The 23,377-nt window shown below is 47.1% G+C and overlaps 2 protein-coding genes across 5 annotated transcripts in view; both read left to right on the top strand.

Moving 5' to 3' along the window:
* The first annotated feature begins 62 nt into the window (after positions 1-62).
* Positions 63-16,639, top strand: dmtn (dematin actin binding protein). Of its 4 annotated transcripts, XM_047047991.1 has the most exons (18): positions 63-168; positions 260-334; positions 7,684-7,742; positions 9,351-9,390; positions 9,642-9,722; positions 10,038-10,193; positions 10,361-10,423; positions 10,525-10,663; positions 10,777-10,821; positions 10,931-11,080; positions 11,424-11,560; positions 12,100-12,205; positions 12,993-13,054; positions 13,385-13,433; positions 13,552-13,559; positions 13,733-13,798; positions 13,971-14,051; positions 14,378-16,639. In XM_047047991.1, the coding sequence occupies exons 4-18, from the start codon at positions 9,379-9,381 to the stop codon at positions 14,489-14,491; spliced, it is 1,269 nt and encodes a 422-aa protein (XP_046903947.1). In that variant the 5' UTR covers positions 63-168; positions 260-334; positions 7,684-7,742; positions 9,351-9,378; the 3' UTR covers positions 14,492-16,639. The 4 variants fall into 4 exon arrangements, with proteins under 4 accessions (XP_046903947.1, XP_046903949.1, XP_046903948.1 ...); XM_047047992.1 differs by having other exon boundaries at positions 111-334; positions 10,361-10,405; XM_047047990.1 differs by having other exon boundaries at positions 111-334.
* Positions 16,640-16,829: 190 nt separating this feature from the next.
* The window catches only part of si:dkey-220o5.5 (actin filament-associated protein 1-like 2), a 17,159-nt gene continuing 10,611 nt past the window's right edge, over positions 16,830-23,377 (top strand). Inside the window, exons 1-3 of the mRNA XM_047047989.1 lie at positions 16,830-16,953; positions 21,288-21,416; positions 21,585-21,703. Of these exons, the coding sequence (XP_046903945.1) occupies positions 16,938-16,953; positions 21,288-21,416; positions 21,585-21,703 (264 nt within the window). The 5' untranslated portion in view covers positions 16,830-16,937. The remainder of the gene's footprint in view (positions 16,954-21,287; positions 21,417-21,584; positions 21,704-23,377) is intronic.

Genomic DNA, 23,377 nt, shown 5'->3' with positions numbered 1-23,377 from the left:
CATCTGAAGCGATAGAATACTGCGCTGTCACGTTTGTGTGTCGAGCGGCAAATTCCCCCTCCAGGGCGTTGGATTGGCCCAGCGACGCCGGGGGCAGCAACGCACAGAAACACACATTGCTGCTATCAGCGGAGGTGTCGGTCAGTCCCGCTGCAACGAACAGCGCAGGTGGATGTACACTAACAACCGGCTCATATAATTGTCGATCTCGTTGGTTGTTTATTTGTTTAGTTTTTCATTTGGTTCGTTATCATTTCAGGGAAGTGAAGAGTGCGATAGGAAAGCCTAGTGTGTTCTTCAATTCACAAGACGGATTCTTTTAGGAACATTCCAGGTAAGCTTTATGCGTGCAGTACACCAGTTTACACATCAACTGTTTGCATAATTTTAGGCTATAAAAAATATGAAGTTATCATTGGTAGGGTTACATTTAACCCAGGATGTAGCCACCGACCTTGTCTTGGCTGGGATGATGATGGTGGTGCCCAGACAGGGATTAACCAGCTGCGATGCTGATGCTGCCAGTCAACCATAAACGATTAAGGACGTTACTTTCATTACTGTCAACAAAATCGCTTATAGAAGCGTTATTTGATACGATTTTTGCACAGAAAATTTGATTAACTGTCGATTAAAAAGTCGATATGTTTTGTGTGCCGTGAATGATGGATTAACGCAAAGCTTTTACATAACGTCGCTGCCGGTTGATGCAGCGGGACAGGTCCGGTACCCCCGTATAGCCGCTTGTCAAGGCGGTCAGACTCGACATGATGCTTTACGGTAATGAGGGAAAACTAACGAAACAACCAGAGCGTCACGTTTTCTCCACCACTCCTATTTCCACTTCTATCTTTACCATCACATCCACATCACTGCAGACCGAGTCCTTTGATATCTGTAAGGTCTGTGATCTTTCAGACATCTGAACACAATATCACTCCCGCTGTTATATGATCTTAATGCATAGTTTTGAAATATTTTGAGGCCTGAATTCTAGTATTAGTATCTGTTTTTATTGATTCAATCATTATTTTCAGGCAGTGGTGACTTGGGATTTAGGGTTGCACACCATTGGGTTGTAATAATTACTTAATGGTGATCATTCTAACGTTGGTAAATATGTACACCAGTGTTGCCTGTTCATCTGTCATATAGTGAACATATGGTAAAATACAAGGATTACGCTGGAAGCTAACCTGCTGGGGGGATATAATCTGAGCTAATCTAGCATATCACTGATTTAATTCAAGCAGGTCTGTGAACATACACATTGCTACTTCAATCTGTGACCAAAAACCCCCAGGGCTAATGAGAGTTGATTCAGTAGGTTGTCATAAGAGCTCTCCTGAAGCCAAACTCATTGGGGATTGAGAACATAACCAAACATGAGATTACATAATGAGCATTAATGACCCCCAGATGAATCATTCCTGGATTAAAGCAGTATTTGTATGGTTTTACGTACTTCGTCTTGACCTGACCTGAGAGATTTACTGGTTTATTTTAAAACGTGACTCAACCTCCTTTTTCTTACTTGTTATATAAAAGGGGAACTGCAGTGTTGTGAGACGGCTTCATGGTGACAGACTGAGGGGGGTATGGTAGTGTTGACAGACTGAGGGGGGTAAGGTAGTGTTGACAGACTGAGGGGGGTAAGGTAGGGTTGACAGACTGAGAAGGGTAAGGTAGGGTTGACAGACTGAGAAGGGTAAGGTAGTGTTGACAGACTGAGGGGGGTAAGGTAGTGTTGACAGACTGAGAAGGGGTAAGGTAGTGTTGACAGACTGAGGGGGGTAAGGTAGGGTTGACAGACTGAGAAGGGTAAGGTAGGGTTGACAGACTGAGAAGGGTAAGGTAGTGTTGACAGACTGAGGGGGGTAAGGTAGTGTTGACAGACTGAGAAGGGGTAAGGTAGTGTTGACAGACTGAGAAGGGGTAAGGTATCTATTGCTTGTGAGCTTGAAGAATCCTATCTTCCCTTGACAACATTTATCAATGTCAAAATCTTTACCTGAACCAAGCTGAAGATCTTACATTGACAGGACATCCAAAATACTTCTCTGTTCTGCAGTCATAGAATGTATCGACGAGCACACTGGAAAAAGACTTCAGCTGCTTCAATCTGTCTGCCCATGTGGTAAAAGGCTAATGAGCCACCATGTTAATTGCTGACGGTGCTGGCACAGTTTTAAGAAAAGGAAGGCTCAACCCTGTACTTATATCTCCCAGCGCTACCAGCCAGTCCCTACAAAGCCCCTAACCTCCCTAACCTCCTGCACAAAGGGGACTACGGAGAGAGATTGTAGGAGAATCGGAATTTGGTAATGTGGTGAAGACTTAATGTTGTTTGCAAGACCATGGACTTGACCGCAACAAGGTTGTAAAATACTGCTGAAAGGAAGAAACAAACGAACAGTTCTGTCTGTTGGTCGGTTTGTCGAGCGCTCTAAATGACCCTAGATAGTTCTCCAGCTGTTGCCCTTCGGTGTTTGAGTCAGGCTGTGTGTTTGTCACTGGGTGGTTTGTCACAAGCCTGACAATCACTACGATATCCACCCTCACACCAAGACGACAGACAAACCCGCTGTCTGTGGCTGCTGAAATCTAATGACGATATTTAATTTACCATTGACAAAGCCATGACCATGCTCTTGATGTTAAAAGCAACGAAGTAAACCCATAATCCTTGTTTTTCATTTGATTGAATCAAACAATGTTTTTCTGACTGTATAACGCAACAATATCTAGAGCTACTAGAAGCAAACAGATCTGATCATATGTTGTTGAAGTTGAATTTGTGGATCCCAAAAGAGGAGAGGAGAAGAGCGGAGTGAAAAGGAGAGGGGTTTGGGTTGAGGTTTGAAGGGTGGTGGGGTGGAGGGGGGGCTGGGGGGGGTAGCTCGTAGAGGAATGGTGGGACAAAGCTGCGCCTCTGTGACAGATGGGACCAGAGAAGCAGGGATGGAGAGCGAGAGAGGAAGGGAGAGAGTGGAGAGAGAGGCATAGGAGGAGGAGGGGCGACTGGTGGCGCAGAAATAACCCACTGGGCCTGTGTGTGTGCATGTGTGTGTGTGTGTGTGTGTGTCTCTTCAAGTGCCCATGTGCACAGTTGCGTGTATGTTTACATAGAAAGCCTGTGTGTGTGTCCTATAAAACTTATTTCCTCTTTTTTTAACGTTTCCTTTGCCTCATCTGAATAGTGTTGATCTTGCCTGTATCTCACAGAATGCAGAGCAGTCACAGAAGCAGGTTGTTGTGGCCTATAAGAGGGGGGATGGGGAGGGGGGGGGTGACGTAGGTGGATGTTTCTGGTCTTGGAACCTTATCTCGGGGTGCAGGTGTGGCACGCGGGGACCATGTGTCAAACCGACGAGGGAAAGAGGCCAGGAAGAGGTGCTGAGAAGTCACGGCAGCCAATCAGAGCAGCCGTTGCCTCGGTGACGCCAGTGTCAGGCTGTCTGGGTGTGGTCTGGTTGTGTTGGGCTGAGATAAGTGTGTCTCTAATGAGGCCGTTTGACAAAAAGCACACCAACATAGACACACACAGGCATACAGTACACACATACACATATACACACTGCTACACGTGATTTCCTTGTTCTTATAACATGCAGAGTGTTGGTTTGTATTTAGACCTGACTGTGTAGACTGCAGAAGGCTTCCCCAATTATCTTTTCATGTGAAATGCATCACTAACTCAGTTGCTAGGTAATCGTAATGGTTTGTGAATGATCATACTGTCCCCAGGACAGTGGCTGACTCATGTCGGAATGAATCTCATGGAGTGAGTCAGCATTTGGACCCTGGAGAATTATATCTGTGCCCCATATAAGTGACGTTGCTGCTGAAACTCACTGCAGCATGGGAAGCATCCGTTTTATTTGTAGCTGAATGTGAACTGTAGCGTCTTCATTTACAGCGCTGCCCGGGGAAACGTCCTGTTCAAACGTTCAAACTGTGTCTATTTCTGACAGAGGCATCACAGCGACCATGGAGACGGAACGGATGTTTCTGCTTCTGAGTGTCATGTGACTGGTTTCTGAGTGGCATGCGACTGGGTTTTGACTGTTCTAGATGCATCCATGCCTGTGTTTCCTCTGCTGCTCATGTCAACTACAGTCTGCTGAGATACCAGGACCGGAGAAGAAGAAAGATTTAGAGAGAAGAAGAGAGAAAACTTCTACAAAATAGATTGTAAAAGGGATAGAGAGACAAGAGATACTGGACAGAAAGAGAGGAGAGTTTGGCTAGAGAGAGAGATAGAGAGAGAGAGAGAGAGAGAGAGAGAGAGAGAGAAAGAGAGAGAGAGAGAAAGCAGAGAGAATGACTGGAGAGAGAGAGGGACAGAGAAGGAGAGGGCAGAGACAGACTTGTGTTCAGGATCATTCCTGAGACTCTTATACACTGGATGCTACACGTTCACTCATCGCGGCGGCTTAACTGAAAACAAATGGGTTTCTCCTATCGTAGCTGTGTTTTAGAGACCCCTTCCAGCGTGGCTGTGTCTTCCAGGCCTCCTTGTTCTGCGGCCTTTGTAAAAGGAGGTCGTAAAAACCACTGAGTGTTATTAAGAACCCCCCTGGTGGGTTCAGCCCTTCCAGAGAACCACATAATAGAAACAAGGTCATAAACCAGTGTGCCGGTCGCCCTCCGTTCATCTCTGCACCCCTCATTCTGCTCCGACACTGTTTAGCATGAATGGGGTTAGTCAGCAGAAATAAAGCTAGCATAGACAGTGACAGAGGACTTGGAGGGAGACTTTACCCAGCCGGTGCGCAGGCCCCAGTTTAAAGCACCGGAACCAGGCCCCACAAACCCAGACACCAGGCCCAGTCCTAGGCCTCCAATCTCAGCACCAACACCAACACTGGCCCACCAGCCCTCAGGCCCAACTTCCCAGTTAGAACCCCAGCACAGGGCCGGGACTGGCAGTTAATCACAGTAATGTGCAGCTGCAGAGGAAAGACAAAGGGCAGGGATTAATTCCACGGCTGGTTGCTGGAGGCATCGGGGTGAAAGGTTGGTGATGGCTGGGATGGTGCTGGTGCAGATCTGTGGGAGGGTGGCTAGGAGGAGCAGAGGATGGAGGGTTTCCAAATCCTCCGGTTTAGCAGTTGTTTGTCAGTGGTTTGTCTCGTTCCCTTGCTTGGTTATCGTGGTGTTGCTATGTGATGTTACTAAACAAAAAGTCACTTTGACAAACCGTGACTACAAGAGGTGCACAGCCATGTAGAAAATTGTAGTATTTATGTGCCTATTGTTTCGTGGCTTTCTTTTAAGGGGGAGTTCAGAATCAGAATTCAGTTTAATCACCATGTATGTTAACACAGAATTTACTGTGGCAGTTACTGTGGCATTTGAGTGTATGAATGCACTATTTTGCTTGGCTGCCTTGCGATTTGTCTGAGGGCTCCGTAAGGAATGTCGGAATCCAAACGACTACATTCTACATTCTATAAGATACCCGTGAAAGATTTTGAGTAACTCTCTCAGCATTGTAAGTCGTACAATGTGTCGTGCTCGGTCACATCGGGCTACATTCTTCAGCTCGGGTTTGTGTGCATTGTAAACTACAGTCTCATTCTGAGTTCTGTTCAGAGAGGCATGAATATTCTACATTCTCTGGCAAGACAATGTTAGCAGGTTAGAAACTCTATGAGTCAGGCAACAGTCCATATGCACACATATGACTCTGCACACTCTCACACAGACACACACATACTCGCACTCTCACACACACACATATATGGAGAGAACTGACACTGTGTACATGCCTGGCTCAGCCCACACACTCCACAGCTCTCTCTTCTACACACACACACACACACACACACACACACACACACACAAACACATATAGGCTTCACAACCCACCCCTTCACAATCGATCTCATGTGGTTACATTTACTATGCCACAGGCCAGCCTCCGCACTCAGTAGTTACCAGGGATCCATACGTCCAAATTTAGAAGATATTAGACATGAAAATGTTTTATTCAAAGAAACATACAGGGGCGATTTGAACCGGCATTTTCTTGATCGGACGTCAAATACAATAGCTGAACTACACCCTACTCAGTGTGTATGAACTCACAGACATGGAACTCACAGCCTTAAATAAAGGTATAATAAAGGGCTGTGAGGTTAGGACAGAGAGGAGCCACTGATAAGGATCAGAGAAGGAGAGAGCTGAATAAACCCTAACCCAGGTATCGATCCATCCTGAACATTTAGTCTGAAACAGGACCCACCTCAAGGGTAAACGTTATTCAACACCAACTCTCGATCTCCCATAGGTTCTCCAGTCCAGAACCGTCTATGTAAACTGGCCGCTGAAGGTCGGATTTAACTTGTCACATGTGGCGCCCCATTGGCTCACTAGTTAAGTGTGCGCACCATGTAGGCCATACCACAGGGGCGCGCGGGTTTGAATCCAGCCTGGGCCACTTCATACACATCCTTCTCTCCATTACATTCCCTGTCACTCTTCACAAGAGATAATTGAGATTTTTCTCTTTACCAATATTTATTGTCCTCTCTCTAGACGACCGAGGCAGCGCGTGTGACTCGTTGCCAACGGCAACACCACAGTGACGATGACTATGTTTGCTAGAGAGCGTTCATTCCCTCAGATTTTGGCGTTTTTCCAAGCCGAACGCGGGCATGCAGCGATGTTCACAGCGTGGTCGCCTGCCCTGACAGTCCAGACGTGGTTTATTTCTCTCAGAACGTTGGGAACCCCTCGCTGTGATTGGGTTGTCACGCGGAGCCGCATCGCTTTACACGATGCTGTGCAGCTGTTTACACTGTGATGCCAGGTTGTGTGTTGTGTGCAGTCTTCTGAGGGAAAGAGAGAGAGAGAGAGAGAGAAAGAGAGAGAGAGAGAGAGAGAGAGAGAGAGAGAGAGAGAGAGAGAGAGAGAGAGAGAGAGAAAGGTGATTGGGTAGTGGTGTTGTCTTAGGAAGGCAAAGGAGTGAGAGAAACGAGAGAGAGAGAGAGAGAGAGACAGAGAGACAGAGAGACAGAGAGACAGAGAGACAGAGAGACAGAGAATGAGTGAGAGAAACGAGAGAGAGAGAGAGAGAGAGAGAGAGAGACAGAGAGAGACAGAGAGACAGAGAGACAGAGAGACAGAGAAAGAGTGAGAGAAACGAGAGAGAGAGACAGAGAGAGAGAGACAGAGAGAGAGAGAGAGAGAGAGAGAGAGAGAGAGAGAGAGAGAGAGAGGGAGAGAGAGAGGGAGAGGCTATTGCCTCACCATGTCCCAGGTGACAGAGATGTGTTAGGATGTGAATAATTTATTCCCCGGTGCTGCCGAGCCTGAACATGAATCAATACCTTGATGATGGGGTGTCGGGGGGATGTATGGGGGGGTCTCCCTTTTCACCTCCCCCCCACACACCCTCCTAGGGGGAGACCAGACCAGGGTCTGGACAAGGAGACACCATGGAGACACTGAGCGTGATGGGGGGTATGGTGGGGGCTGGGTTAGAATGTCTCATCAAATTGATTCAGTGTGTGGGTATGTGTAAACGTATCTGTGTGAGTCTGTTCCTAAATGTGAGTGTGTTTGTGAGAGAGCATGTTTCTGAGTGGAAGTGTTTTTGTGTAAGTTTGTGTTCTTCTTGTGTGTTGTGTTAGTTTGTTGAACGCTGTGTCTAACTGGGCTGCTTTTGTGTTGCAGATTGGGGCTCAGGGTGCGAAACCCTAGAGAGAAGGAGATGATTCCTCTTACTGTGTGAGGTAAGACTGCTGCTGTCTGACCTGACAAACCAAAGAAGGAGAAATAGATAGAGAACAGAGGGAGAGATGGAAAGAGAGAGAGGGAGCGAGAGAGATGGAGAGAGAGAAAGAGAGAAAGAGAGAGATGGGAGGGAGAGAGTGAGAGAGAGAGAAAGGGAGAGGGAGAGGGAGAGAGAGAGAGAGAGAGAGAGAGAGAGAGAGAGAGAGAGAGAGAGAGAGAGAGAGAGAGAGAGAGAGAAAGAGAGAGAGAGAGAGAGAGAGAGAGAGAGAGAGAGAGAAAGATCGAAAGAGGTAGAGTAAAGTGAAAGAGAGATGAAGGAGAGGGAAGGAGGGGGGGGAAGGTTCTTATTTCAGGGATGAAGAGGCTATTGATCACTGACGGGGGAACCTGACAGTTTTAATGGTCTTAATCATGATCCACACACACTTACAGCAACACTTACATTAATCATGAGCTATCTACTTCCACCACAGGCATAGATCGTATCAAATACTCATGACAAATGGAAGAAATGACATATTTGTGATAACGAATTTGTATATATATTGATTATACGACCAAAAGAGAAGCTGGGGAGCTGCACCGTGATTCTCAGAATACAGTAATCAAGTTGAATTTAACGATCTTTTAGATGTTATTGTTATGGTATCTGTGAAGAAGACAACATCAGTTTACAGTATGTAAACAAGGAACAACAACACTTGTAAGACACTTTTATTGACTATTCTCTGTATCAGATAGATTTTTAGGGGGGTTGCGTGTTGCCTTGTACCAGTAAAATCAGGCACACAGTGTGTAGACAACCAGAGCAGGCATTAAGATGTGGACCATATGGTCCAAATATCAGACCAGATTAGTCTGGTGATACACATTCTCTTCCCTGATCCCTTTAATGGTCACATTAACACACACACACACACATCAAACGAACACAACACACCCAATGCGTCATCCCACCAGTGTGAATCCGGACAGTGCAGAGTGGCAGTGTTAGTCAGTCTGGAAACCTGTGTGTTTCTTTTCAGTAAGCTGACAAAGGCCTGCCAGCCCTAGAATAAGTCCTTTGTGACAGAGCAAAGCAGGACACACAATACAGAGGTGTTTGTGGCAGGCTGTTGGACTGGCTGCCAGGCTGACGGTACTGGGATGTTCCACAAGCCGCCCAGTCACCCAGCTCTGCACTGGGGCACACACCATCTGGGTTAGCCTAACTCACTCATTCTACTGTATGTCTATTGGGTTTCCACTGTGTTCAGTTCGATTTGACTCATTCTGGTTTTTATCCCAAAGTGGGGTACAAATTGTTCAGTCGATCTGATCAGATCTCAACACCCTGATGTATGACAGTGTGTGAGAGTTGTTTGGTTTTTTTGCTGGTAGCTATGGTGATACTGTGATGTAGGCCGTGGGCCAGGGATATCAATGAACAGGGTTTATCTGGAACCTTCCAGCAGCCGGTTGAGTGCCCTTCTTAACAACACGTTTTTGTAGACATTTCAGATTAAGTTGTCGTGCAGTTATGAGGAGTAAAATCTTGTTCATATTGTCATTTCTCTTTCTAACTCTCTCACGCATTCTCTTTCTCCCTCCTGTAAATCCTGACCAAGGGAAGAGACAATAAAATCATCGTTTAAGATGATGCCCAAGGTAAGCCACAGCCTGTATTTTCTCGGACTTATCATGGTTCTCATCCCCAACCATACTACATGAGGTTGCTGGGCAACAGTCCTCCAGATATAGAATTACATTTTTTCTATCCTCCTGTTTCATCTCCCTACAAATCCAGCCCTGATTCTCTACGTAACTCTCACAGCTAATCTCTCTGTTTTAGTGGGGCTGTCACACCTCTGACCTGTGTGCGTGTGTGTGTGTGTGTGTGTGTGTGTGTGTGTGAGCAGCAGCTGGCCAGGACCTCCCCAGGGAGTGTGTGTTCCCTCCGAGGGACCAGTGTCCCGGGGTCCCCAGCGGCCGCCATCGTGGTGAGTCCTGCAGAAATACAATTTACTATTAATCATCATTAATCAACGTGTCTGACGGCAGTATCCGCATACAGCCTCACATTAAGCCTGCCTCACCTCACCTCACCTCTCCCCTCCCCTCCCTAACCCTCCCTTCTCCTCTCCTCTCCTCTCCTCCTCTTCTCTCCTCTCCTCTCCTCCTCCTCTCCCTCCCTCCCCTCCCCTCTCCTCTCCTCCTCCGTTCCCCTCTCCTCTCTCCTCCTCTCCTCTCTTCCTTTTCTATCTCTCCTCTTCTCTCTCTCCTCCTCTCCTCTCCTCTCTCTCCTCTCTCTCCAGGCCAGGATGGATGATGGGGTGATAGGTTATAAGGACTTGGCAGCCATTCCTAAAGACAAGGCTATCCTGGACATAGAGAGGCCTGACCTGATGATGTATGAGCCCCACTTCCACTACAGTCCCATGGAGCGCTCAGAACTGCCCTGTAGCCGTGAGGTCAGAGTTCACTGAACAGCACAGCGATCACCATGACGATGATGATGTTTAGCACCAGGCAGACTCTCTGGAATAACCCCACTGAAGATGAGGAGGACCAAGGAGGAGTGATGTCAACTAACAATATTTCCTTCCTTCTCTCTTTTCTTCTGTCTTTTCTCTTTCAGAGGTCCATGTCGCCACGCTCCCTCTCTCCCCCTACCTCTCCCGAGGTAGGATGGTTGGATGAAGTCAGTGTTTTTCAAATAATATAAAATATATATATATATATATTTACTGTCAAGATCTCATGTAGATTGTGTCTGATGGCTTCTGCGTTCTCTGTTTTCAGACTGTTTTGTACAAGGAGAGGCTGGAGAACCAGTCACCTGGAGGTTCCTCTCCCGGTTCAACCATCCAGACTATTAGAAGCTCCTCCACCATCCCCTCCTCCACCTCTAAGTCCCCACTCTTGCACTTTCACAGGCCTGGTAAGCTTCTCTTCACTTCTCCTCTACACATCTCCTCTCCTCTTCTCCTTTTCTCATCTCCTCTTCTCTTCTCCACTTCTCCTTCAACTGATTGTCCCTCCTTTTCTTTCCAGGCAACGGTACCAATCTTTATAAGAAGCCGCCCATTTACAAACAAGGTAAGTCAACAAAAGCATGTGTAATGCAGCTTAATCTGCCTTGAAACTGATTTGAACCATACACTTAATCACCCTGTTTGTGTGTGTGCGCGTGTGTGTGTGCACACAGATATCTTAGCCCCTATCCCCCAGGGAAAGCACATAGAGGACCTGATCATCGAGTCGTCTAAATTTCCTGCCGCGCAGCCACCTGATCCCAGCCTGCCCTCAAAGATAGAGACAGACTACTGGCCCTGCCCCCCCTCTCTGGCTGCAGTTGGTACGCCCCACTCTAATAAGATGGTGTCAACGGCAACTGGTCTGATTAATGATGAAGGACAGAGTAGGGGTGGGAGATAAAGAGCAAAAAGAAATAAAGGAGAGGAGAGATGGAGATGGAGAGAGACAGAGAGAGAGAGAAAGATCGAAAGAGTGAAAGAGAGATGATGGAGGGGGGGAAGGTTCTTATTTCAGGGATGAAGAGACTATTGATCACTGACTGAAGAACCTGCCAGTTTTAATGGTCTTAATCGTGATCCACACACCCTTACAGCAACACTTACATCAACCATCAGCGTGTCAGACAAACAACCTGACTCGACCTTCCTCATCTTGTTTTCCAGAGACAGAATGGAGGAAGAAGGCTGTGTCTCAGAGGAAGGAGGGAGAGATAAACGAGGAGGATGAAGAGTACGACGACGGGGACCTGGAGGACTTGTCGCCAGGGTTACGCCTGATGCAGATACAGGAGCTGAACAAGGTCAGAGAAGCATTGGCATGTTGGGGGTCACCTGAACTCTCAGATTGTAATTAGACTTAAACATATTCTTTTAGCAGACACTTTTATTCAAAGAAACATAAGGGGGATTTGAAACTGCAACCTTTTGATCTGCAGTCAGATACCAAACACTCCACCTTCTCTTTATCAACCCTGCAGATCACCAACAATCTAAGTTTAGAGCTTTAAAGCTTGAAAGTCAATTCATGTTTTCCACGATCGTGTCCATACATATACACAGTGTTTCAAATACAGCTACAACAATATACCAGTTCTGCAGCTTACCTATAATAGTGTGTTTTATGTTTATGAGGTAAAGTCACACCATGCAGGTGCGTGTGAAAAATGCTGTGACGATAATGTGTGACAGATGATGACAAAGCATAGTACCCACAATCTGGCGACATGGCACCCACATTCTGGTGACATAGCACCCACAATCTGGTGACATGGCATCCACATTCTGGTGACATGGCACCCACATTCTGGTGACGTCACACACTGATGGGGTCTGCTTCCAGATCCAGTCCAACCTGGGCAAGATCATCCTGAAGGAGGAGCTGGAGAAGGCTGTTCCCCTCCGTAGGAAAACCCGCTCTCTGCCCGACAGGACACCCCTGCATGCGGGTGAGACACACACACACACACAGTAAAAACACACGCATGCAAACACATCTCATAGGAGTGGTTGCTGTGAATCTGAGAGTGTGTTTCTGCCCTGATCTACGGTCTTCACCACCACCAATCGGCTGCCAGTGAAGACGATAGAAACAGATATTCCACACTTCCCCTCCTCCGCTCCCGTCCTCCGGTTCTTCCACCTACCTCTCTTTCCTCACGTTCTAGTCACACGTTCCCTGCCCACTCCTCTGCCTCACCTCTGCATCCATCTTCTCTCCGGCTGCATCTCAGAGCTGTGTGAGAGGCAGATCATCAGGCTGTTTACTTTAGTTAGTGAAAACATCCGCCGTGTCACATGACCCACCTCTATCCGCCGTGTCACATGACCCACCTCTGCATGGGTGCAAAACGTTAAAACAAGGAACTTTGCAATTTTTTTAAGCTTAAGCAGTTTCAGTCATGGCTTTAAATGACTCGCATCTGTCACAGTTCGATCATGGCTGTCCATCCTCCAGGAGACTGATGTTTACTGACACTGCCTCACAGGGATGTTTGCTGTCGCTCCAATTACACTCCAGGAGCGAATAACTGTTCGTCCCTGGTGAAAGCAGCACTGCTCTGACCTCTAGTGGTCAGGATGAATAACTACAACAAGGCCTTGACTTCAGAGCAAAGGCAGTATAACATGTCACGTGAGGAAGTTGGCATCTCTCTTGTAGCTCGTATTTGAATATATGTAAAGATGAATGTGATAACGATATCAGTCATCAGTGTTCTTTATTCTGCTTCTCAGGACCGAACGGATCCAGATCTGTCTACTTTCCAACAACCTCTAGCAGGATTGGACTCACCAGGGTAGGTAGTGCAGGCTGGACTGCACATACAAACTCACTCTCAGTAACTCTCCCATGTCCTTCTGAGACCCTGCTATTCATTCATGTCCAATATTAAGGACACTCATTTGAAGCTTTTAAATCATATGGCCCCTTTGTGTTTATTCTGTCTAATTGTAGAGGACATCCTGGATTTTCTAATGATTCCACACATGTAAAAAAGCTGTAGACGCATGACTACAGCGAATAAGAAAACGAACGTTCTGACATTTCTTTTGCTGAAAGCTTGTTTCTTTGACCTGCTTAACGCAAACAAAACAAAAACAGTTCTGACCCTGGTCCTCCTCTCCAGCTCCAGTCAGTCGAGTTCTCCCCATCTGACACTGACCAGGGAGAGACAGGTGAGAGAGGGGTCTCATACCCCAGGTACCTCAGGTACCACAGCACCGCCCACAGTGTGACCAGGGTGGACTGCACGCTGGTCTCTGACACACGTTCTCTTGTCTTGTCTCCTCACAGGTCTCCAGGTACCGTAGATATCTGGACCAACACTACATGACAAAAAAACGCCCTTATTTGTGATTCCTGTGAACCACCTTGCGCATGTGTGTGTGTGTGTGTTTATGCAAGTGTGTGTGCGTACGTGTGTGTGTGTGCGTATATGCGTGTCTTGACTCACAAATGTGGGTTTGTTGTGTAGAACGGAGAGGCACAGAGCACAAGGATGGACCGAGGGACTTCCTTACCCAGCATGCTGGATGAGAAGGTAATACACACTGCGGTGACTGACTGCTCCCTAGCACCCGGGTGCGACAGCAGGCTGCAGGCTGCAGACAGCAGGCTGCAGGCTGCAGACAGCAGGCTGCAGGCTGCAGATTCATGGGCTGGCTCATGCTCCAGCTCAGCGTGTGTTGTTGCTTCCTCCCCCACCTCTCCAGGTCTACCCCTACGAGATGCTGATGGTGACCCACCGAGGCAGGTGCAGACTGCCCCCTGGCGTCGACAGGACCAGGCTGGAGGTTAGGATCATGCACTTGCAGTACACTGTACGCCATTGGAATGCTGTCATGTTGTGCTGTGGATGATTAGTGGCCGGGCCAAAGCTTAGCCGTGACGGTGGTGGACCTGTAGATGTCTGGAACCAGATGTGACCTGAACTCGGTTCCCACCTGTTCCCAACTGTTCCCACCTGTTCCTTCCTGTTCAAACCTGTTCCCACATGTTCCCACATGTTCCTTCCTGTTCCCACCTGTTCCTTCCTGTTCAAACCGAATCCTTCCTGTTCAAACCTGATCCTTCCTGTTCAAACCTGTTCCCACCTGTTCCTTTCTGTTCCTTCCTCCAGAGGCACCTGTCCTCTGAGGAGTTCCTCAGACTCTTTGAGATGCCCATCGAGGAGTTCGACTGCCTCTCCCTCTGGAAGAGGAACGACATGAAGAAGAAGCTCTCCCTCTTCTAGACTACACACCCCACAAGCCATCGCACTTCCCGCAACATCAGACGGAACCCGGAGCGCGACTGTGACCGCCACGGCAACAACAACAACGATCCTGAAAGAGCGTAGTCATGGCGATAGACGAGCACACAGACAAACAAAAATGGGTCCCTCACATCAGCGTCCCCCAGCCCTCATGCTTACCATGGTCTGTCGCCTTGGTGACAAGCTACAGGTGCACTAACCTGATGACAAGACCCAGGCTGGGGTCCAGGACAGAAAGGTGTACGTGGTCCGTTCTGATCAGCCCACACCATAAAGGTAGACTCGATGTTGACTGCTTCAGAACCGACCACTGATACGCCTGCTTGGTTGACAGACGGGTTTGAGCTGAGTTATAACTTATATACAGTATGAATCACAGTTCTTAGTCGTTAGAGCACTGCCACAAGGAAAGCCATAGAAATATTCACTTTAGCAATCTAACAAACCTTATCAACCCTACATTATGTGTACTCATGAAACAAATACAGCAGATCGAGTTGATGAAGTGACAACTTCATCTGTGGTTTCGAATTTGGAGGGGTGTTCTATCGTCACCATCGTGTCATGTGATCTATCATGTCATGTGATCTATCAGCACGCTCCCCCTGAAAGCCAAAGGCTCGTCTGTATATTATATGCAACAACAAAAAACTCAAAACCACAATTATGACCAACATAGTTCATTACTGAACAATTATAGTCTTATACTAAAGCTTTGTATTGCCCACTTAGATCACTTTAAACCTTCCCTGTGCTCTGATTGGTTGACTGGTTGCCACGGTGATGATTAAGTGCAGTTTTCCTGTTTTAAAGGAGAGAATATGGAGGAGTTCCCATAAAGGTTAGCTTCAAGCTACACTGGAATAGTACGGAAGAGTTAGTGTCTATGTAAACGTTGAGCTACAGTGGGATACACTATATGCATCTAAGCTAGCTAAGTTAGCATATAGTCGCTAGTGAGAGCACTAATTCCCCAGCACTGGCCAGCACTGCCCTGTTTCTACAGAACAACACTTTGTACACTAATCCCTCCTTTGTCACTTGTAAGGAGGTTTTAGTCTTATCTGACATCCGCTGGTGTTGCTTTTGTGACCAAATTATGTGCAGCTATTTTTTATCTTCCAAGAAAGTGGCATGTTATTACAAATAATGAAAAAAAATATACAATAAAAAAAGAATAATGTAATTTATCATATTAACACAAGCCTTTCAAATTAACACATTAAATATCAACCAAGAAGAGGAGTTTGAACTGCACTACCCTGATGATGCATTTTATCTCTCTGTCTCTCTATCTCTCTCTCTCTATCTCTCTCTCTCTCTCTCTCTCTGTCGGTCTCTCGGTCTATCTCTCTCTCTCTCTCTCTCTCTCTCTCTCTCTCTCTCTCTCTCTCTCTCTCTCTCTCTCTCTGCGTCTCTCTGTCTCTCTCTCCAACTCTGTCATTCCCAGCTGTGACATCTCCACCGAGTCAAACAGATATGTGTGTGCCCCTGCTTTGGCAGGTCAATAAAACAGTATAAATCTACAAGTACAATCACGTGACGCACACTCACACGCGCAAGGCTTCCATAGATGCTCTCACTGAATGAGTCTGTATTGAACTCCGAGTCACAATCACTGCTTTCTCACCCAGCTTCTCTTCATGCTTCGCCTGTTAACACGTGCTGAATAAAAAGGAAACATGGAGGAAAACATTTGAAACGTAATCTTGGCTTTAGAACTGATTGATCAATGGTCAGCTAGGTTTTATGAATCTGTACGTCATTGAAATACTGAAGAGTTTGTTGTTTTGATTTATCATGTTATGTAGTTAGAATAGTCTGAGTTGATATGACTAATATATCATTATGACAAGAAGATTGTTTATTTACAGTTTATTTTCTTTTGTACTTCTGTGTTTTTCCATTTTGGTTGAATTCATACGATGATTTGGTGAACAATGAGGTGAATGGCATACCAATGAAGAATTAAGCCCTGATTTGGGCCAGGTGTGATCATCTCTTAATAAATCTCAAGGGTGCAAAACATAAGAATGCACGCGGGCGTTTGACATTTGAATGAAGTTGAAAGGACTGCTATGAATGGTAAACGGTGAGATACAATAAAATGAATTTTTGGTTTGAGGATTACGTTTACTGTCGTTCTGATGTGACATATGCACAGACACCAATAGCTCGTTTGTTGCCTCCTTCTAGTGGCGAATATTGGTATTACAGTAACATCTGTGAGACGATACTTGACGAAAGTTGAGGGGAGTGACTTTGAAGAACCGTTCTAATGATCTTGGATTCAACGGGAAGAGCGACAGTTTTGCTGCTATCACGATAACCTGCGACAGTAGCCCGTTAGAGAGGAGTCAATCTGGACACCGCTATGTCATCTGGACAGGAGAGAAACTACTTGAAGCTTTGAGCATCGTCAGTTATGGACAAACAGAAAGGTATTTATTGCAGTCTGCACAATTTGTGATTTAGTCTGCTTTATTAATAGTAACTGCAAGGTCTATAAATAGCGCTTATTGGAAATGTTGCTGGATACAACATAAAAACATCCGTATTCTATATATTAGTCTTGATGAGAAACACTCATTTTGCAGCAGTTTTGATATTTTCAAAAAGGACAGACTCTGCAGGCTCTGTTCATTTGACAGACTTTAGTTACATTTTAGAATACCTTTTTGTAGTTTTGATCCAACATGATTATCAACTTTATTAATCATTAGGCTACTCATAATTTCAAACAGCTGCAAGATGATCAACTACTATATAACTATAGCAACAGCAGCATCTGACGTTAGATCCCGAAGTAAGACATTCATTCCATCGATTCCAGACAGTTTTCTCTCTTTTTTTGCCTTTCTAGTCTTTAGTCTTTATCATTGTAATGGAATGCGTGTAATAACAGAAGTAAAGCAATCGGAAATACTGCCGCTACAACCAAACCCCTGGAGACATCCAACGGGTTTGTTTATCTTAGGGTAAAGCCTGGCCACTGACTGGTCAGTTAACTCTGAGCAGCTCCAAACCAAATGGGCTACGTTTGGGTTTCTACTGCAGTAAGAGTTTTCTCAATGGCCTCAAAGTAACCCTGTTTGGAAACACCATGACATCATGGATAGTATTACAACCAGGCATACACACACACACACACACACACACACACAGTGTCCGTCACTGCTACAGTAGGTGAAATCCACGCCAAAACTATCCGAACAACATCCCCCCCATCTCTCTCTCTCCCTCTCTCTCTCTCTCTCTCTCTCTCTCTCTCTCTCTCTCTCTCTCTCTCTCTCTCTCTCTCTCTCGGTCTCTCTCTCTCTCTCTCTCTCTCTCTCTCTCTCTCTTTCTCTCTCTCTCTCTGTACCAACTTCCTTCGTCCACATCTTCATTATCTCCTCCCCTCTGCAGTGAAAGGGAAACCGATCTAGGTTAGAGCTTCTCCCCCCTAGACTGACAAGATACGTGCGCACACTGAGTTTCTCCGATGGACTTCCCATGAAAAACTTCCTTTCAGTTGTCCCATAGCTGCACCTCTAGACTAAACACTTTTCACAGATGAACTTGATATCAGAAAGGGTGTGTATTTTTGCTGTTGTTATTTGCTGTGTTCAGCTTGACAGCTGACCCTGTCACACAGGCTCAATCTTTGTAGGCTGTTTCTACAGTATGGTGTTATACGTACGTGGGTGAGTGTGTGTGTGTGTGTGTCTGTGTGTGTGTACAGTTTCACAGACATCAAAGACAGCAGGGCCCAGCCCATAGCAGAAGCAGGAAGTAGTGTTGATGTTAGGATAGAATTCTTCCTTTTAACAGATCAACATTCCACTCTCATTATTGCTAGATTTCACCATCACCACACACGCAGACACCCACCCACCCACCCACACACGCAGACACCCACCCACCCACACATCGACCCCTGCACACTACAGGGCCCCTGCACACAGAGGGTGGCTAGAGTAGATCAGTGTGTGCACTCCTCTGCCAGCTTAACATGTGGGAGGTCCTGAGATCCAGCCTACTTCCTCTCCGGGCTCCATGGTACTCTCTCATGCTGGACGTGGGCGGTCGAAACATCTCTGTAATGTCGAATATGCTGCCCTGAACCATTAGTTTTGCTAATAAGTGAAACGTAAATGCTCCCTCTGAGGGCAACGTGACTGATGTATAATGGACTTTAGTGGCGCCTGTTTGGTTTCAGGATCTTTGTGAATTGGCTCTGTGTGTGTTTGTGTGTGTGTGTGTTGTGTAACAAGTGGTTACCTTGGATGAAACAAGAAGACAGGGTTGTCTCTGTTTTATGGAGGAAGAGGACTTGGAGAGCTTTGAGCTCTGTACTGGGAGCCTGACATCTACGGATGTTTATGGGTGAGGACTTCTTTTAGTGGTCAACCACCATCTTCATTCACTCTCCGGGAGCTACATCTCTACATAATAAAGCCCCTGAACTTTGAGTGTGTGTGTGTGTGTAAGCAGGAAATCTCCAGACAGGAAGGGATGTCAGTGGAACGGATGCTCTCTCTCTCTCTCTCTCTCTCTCTCTCTCTCTCTCTCTCTCGACTCATCTCTCTCTCTCTCTCTCTCTCTCTCTCGACTCATCTCTCTCTCTCTCGACTCATCTCTCTCTCTCTCGACTCATCTCTATTTATCTTAACCTCCACGAAGGGGAACACTACCTGGGGAACACTGCCCGGCCCTTGACCAGCATCTAGAGACTTACCCCCCTAAACACTGTCGGATGTATCCAGCTGTGACCACTAGTGCATGATGCCGGGGCACAACCCCGGCCCAGTGCATGCTGGGAGAGGCCTGTAAGCCACACACAGTGAAGGACTGTATTCTCTGTTTGTTCCCTGAGCTGAATGTTAACCATGGTCACCGGGTTAACTCAGTGTTTGTCCAGTTTGGTGGTTTTAGCACGTCTCCTGTCACATCTGTCTGGGCTGAAGGTCGGAATGAGTTCTTACACACACACAGGCACACACGCTCAGAAACGCGCACACACACAAATGCATTCTCACCAATGCACGCACACACACACATCCACGTACGCTCACCACACACACACACACGCACACAAACTCGCCAATTAATACAAGCTGTCCGTACACACAGTCAATGTGACAACAGCTACTGTATTTGACTAAAGCCAGTCCTCTTACACTCGCTGCTGTATTTAACTATTCGGGAAACTAGCTTACTAGCGCCTGGTTTTGAGGTAGCTTGGGTCAGAGAGCTGCAGACAGTTGGGATTGATTCGACGACATCACCTGAAAGCATCGGGGAGATTCACAGGGTGTTGCTGAGAAGCGCATCCTTTTTGTGTCCAACTCCATCACAGCTGTGGATGTCTCTGTTCGCCTGGTCTAATGCATGAATGATGAATCTTAACAATTCAGAATGGGATTTTGAGAGGCTACATTCAGGCCTGTGTACTCAGTTTGTGTGAGAGAAGGGGAGGAAGAGTGAAAGAGAGAAGGAAAGAGACAGAACGAGAGAATTTAAGGCCTGGAGTGGTGGGTGGTGAGGAAGAGAGAGACAGAAAGAGAGAGAGAAGGGGAGAGAGTTAAATGCCTGGGGTGGTGGGTGGAGAGAGAGAGACACAGAGAGAGAGTGAAAGGCCTGCGTGGTGACAGAGAGAGAGGGAGAGGAGGGGAGATGATAGGGCTGTGGTCTCCATGCCGCCCATCCAGGCCTCTGAGGCCTCCTGTTCATACAGCTGATGAAGGACCATTCAGGATGTCATGACTGGGGCCTTGTTTGATCCTGCTCATGCTGTTGTTGTGGCTGCATGGGGTTCCCTCCATCCCCCCCCCCCCCCCCCCCCCCCCCCCCTACCACCACCTCTCTCGATGTAAACACACACACACTCACGCACGTGCACAACCACACACATCCACATGCGCATGCATCCGTGTGCCCACACACACCACAAACACTGATACATTAATGGGCGGGCGGGCGGACGGAACAAAGAGGCTCTCTGATTGGCCCCCTACGCTCTATAAGGTCTCTGTTGACTGTTGCAGCTGAATTGACCTCCCCAGAGTGAAAAAACTGTTACCGTAACTCAATGTCTAAACTTCCAACTAATCACAGCTCTCTCTGTCTTTCTCTGTGTATCTCTTTCTCTCTCTCTCTCTGTCTCTCTCTTTGTCTCTCTTTCTCAATGTCACACATACTCTCTCACACACTCGTACGCGCACACACACACAGGCACATAAACATACGCATAGAGATCTTCTCTTCGCTTCATAACCTTGAGAAGTGAGTGGTGTTGTGAGTCCTGAAGTTTTAATGAGATTATCATAAAACCACCAAACCAAAACGATGTGCTGAAGGCATCAGGATTCTTGTGACGAGTGTGTTTGTCTCGCTTTGTTTCTGTAATGCAGGTCATGAATCTCTCCTCAGCTCATTAACGATCCTTTTCTTCTCCATCTCCCAGATTAGCTTCAACATTAAGTTCAGCGCTGTGCCAACAGTGCTCATCTTAATCAGCACTTTACTATTTACGATAAACAAGGTTTAACTGACACAAACACATCAAATTGATAAAGAATGTGCACTCTGTTTTCAAAGTTTTTCCTATTTTGGGATTTGTGAAGATCTACATACTTGCATTCCAGCTCTCCTGCTGATGAGTAAAAACTTGACTGTCTATGAGGAGAAAGTAAATGAACACAGGAAAGGTGAAACCACAGACAGACAGACAGACAGCTGATGTTATTGGTTGTCTAAGATCAGTGTTTGACGTCACATCCTGTGTTTGCAGTTTTGACCCGGCTGATTTCCGACCTGCAGTCCTTCCTGGCAGTGCTGGACAGTGAGAACCTCAGCTACATCGCTCAGGCCCAGAAGAAGTCCATCTCTGAGCTGCTTTCCAAGCTGCAGGACACTCCTGGTAAGTTACAGTTGGCCTACAACATACTATAGCAACATTGACACTTAAAAACTCATAGCTACGGAATACTAATACAGCAGGCCAGCAACAGAAGTACAGAACACTCCTGGTAAGCTACTGTTGGCCACCCTACAGCTACCTCAAATCCCTGTTGCTCATATTTTCCAGTGGAGGATGCTGAGTACATGATCATGAGCTGTCCGTCAGGGGCTCCAGCCAATGGTCTCAGGGACACCCCCACAGACCCCGCCCCCACCCAGGAGCTGTCCTCCTTTACACGGAAAGGGGTGAGTCTCCACTTCCTGCTCTGTCATGTCAACTTCCTGTTCTGTCCTGCAAAACCCGTGTTTCTCATGTGTCGGCAGACCAGAATTTGTCCCGAGGATGAAGATCCCAGAGGTGTTTGACTAAAGAAAGCACAGAGTACATCAGTGTAGGCTACAGTCCAAACTGGATGGTCCCCAAGAAAACAAAGACACCATCAAGACAATGAATGCACTGTATCCCTGTAACAAAGCCACAACATCTATCGTTAGATTATCTGAGGATGATATGGTCAGTGCTACCTCTCTCAATATCTCTCTTACACACCCCAGCGAGGTAAAGAGCTGCTTTAATCTGTGTATGGACTGGAGAGAGAGCCTGGTCCCAAGTGGAGTAAAGAAAGGCTGACAGGCTGTCCTGAGTGCAGCGCCTGGATCCACAACCAACAAAAGTCACAGACAGTGAGGCCTTCAGACCTGAAGACAGGCCTCCGGAGAGAGAGGCTGAGAGAGAGAAAGAAAGTTATAGGGAGTAGAAAGGAGAGAGAGTTACAAGGAGGCAAGATGGGGAGAGAGAGAGAGAGAAAGAGAGAAAGTTATCGTAAGGCATAGTCGAAAGGAGAGAGAGATTGTAGTAGGAAGGCGTTGTAGCTCATGTCATGGTTTATTTTCAGGTCGCAGCCTCCCGCCACCAGCCTGCTCCCCTAACCATAATGACAAGGCAGGAAGTCGGGGCCGTACGGTTGGATCAGCTTGCGAGCTGGGAGAGGGGGTGGGTGGGGGAGAGGGGGTGGGTGGGGGAGGAGGGGGAGCAAGAGAAGGGGGGTTGTGATGTGGCTGGCTAATGACAGGCCCTCTGTCCTGCTGAGGTCTGGGGGGGTCCAGCCATGTGGTGGGGAACTGTGGGGGTCAGGGGTCAAACTCCTGCCGTTAACAAGGGGTTTTCAAGTGGCCGGGTGTCGTATACACGCACACACACACACACTGGTTCTCCTGTGTGCCGCTCTGCTCTATCCGAGTTAGCTAAACAGTCAGTCCATGAACAAATGATCTTGCATTCACACACACACATATACACACACACATACACACCGGTTCTCCTGTGTTTTGTTCTACTCTGTGAGAGTAAGCCCCCCCCCCCCCCCCCCCCCCCCCCCCCCCCACCTCCCCTCCCCCTCCAGCAGCACCAAGTATCGTGGGAGTTGTAATTATTGTCACTCAAGACTTCAAAGAGAGGAGAGGACAGTTGGGAAGGAGGGCAGGAGGGCAGTGGTATCTACCAACAGGAAATGTTGTGTATATGAGAGAGGCCATCTCTTCCTCATCTGTAACGCCATTGGCTGACAGCGAGCCGGTGAAAGGAAGTGGACGTGATTACATCTGGTGTACGTGATGGAGTGATAGAACACCCACATGGATGGAGAGGGGGAAGGAGAGAGGACAAACTGTGCCAGGCAGACAGAGACCCTCGGGGATCGGAGCTCACAAACACTCACACAGACGCACACAGATACACACAGACACACACAGACACACACAGACACACACAGACACACACAGACACACACGCGTACATGTGGGGAGCACGAGCCAGAAGCCCTTGGAGACCTCGCAGCTCAACAGCAGCCTTCCGCTGTTGACACACGCAGACGCTGGAATGACTACTGAGAAAAACATATGACACACACACACACACCG

This window comes from Hypomesus transpacificus, chromosome 24 (assembly GCF_021917145.1).
Source record: "Hypomesus transpacificus isolate Combined female chromosome 24, fHypTra1, whole genome shotgun sequence".
Classification (NCBI taxonomy): Eukaryota; Metazoa; Chordata; class Actinopteri; order Osmeriformes; family Osmeridae; genus Hypomesus; species Hypomesus transpacificus.
The sequence above is the reverse complement of the archived record's forward strand: the minus strand, read 5'-3'. Positions and strand labels throughout refer to the sequence as shown.

What these genes read in the sequence shown, in the direction of transcription:
- dmtn (XM_047047991.1), top strand. An exon ending in CCCCAGCGGCCGCCATCGTG is followed by an intron (nt 9,723 to 10,037) that starts GTGAGTCCTGCA and finishes CTCTCTCTCCAG; the next exon opens with GCCAGGATGGATGATGGGGT. An exon ending in AACTGCCCTGTAGCCGTGAG is followed by an intron (nt 10,194 to 10,360) that starts GTCAGAGTTCAC and finishes TTTCTCTTTCAG; the next exon opens with AGGTCCATGTCGCCACGCTC.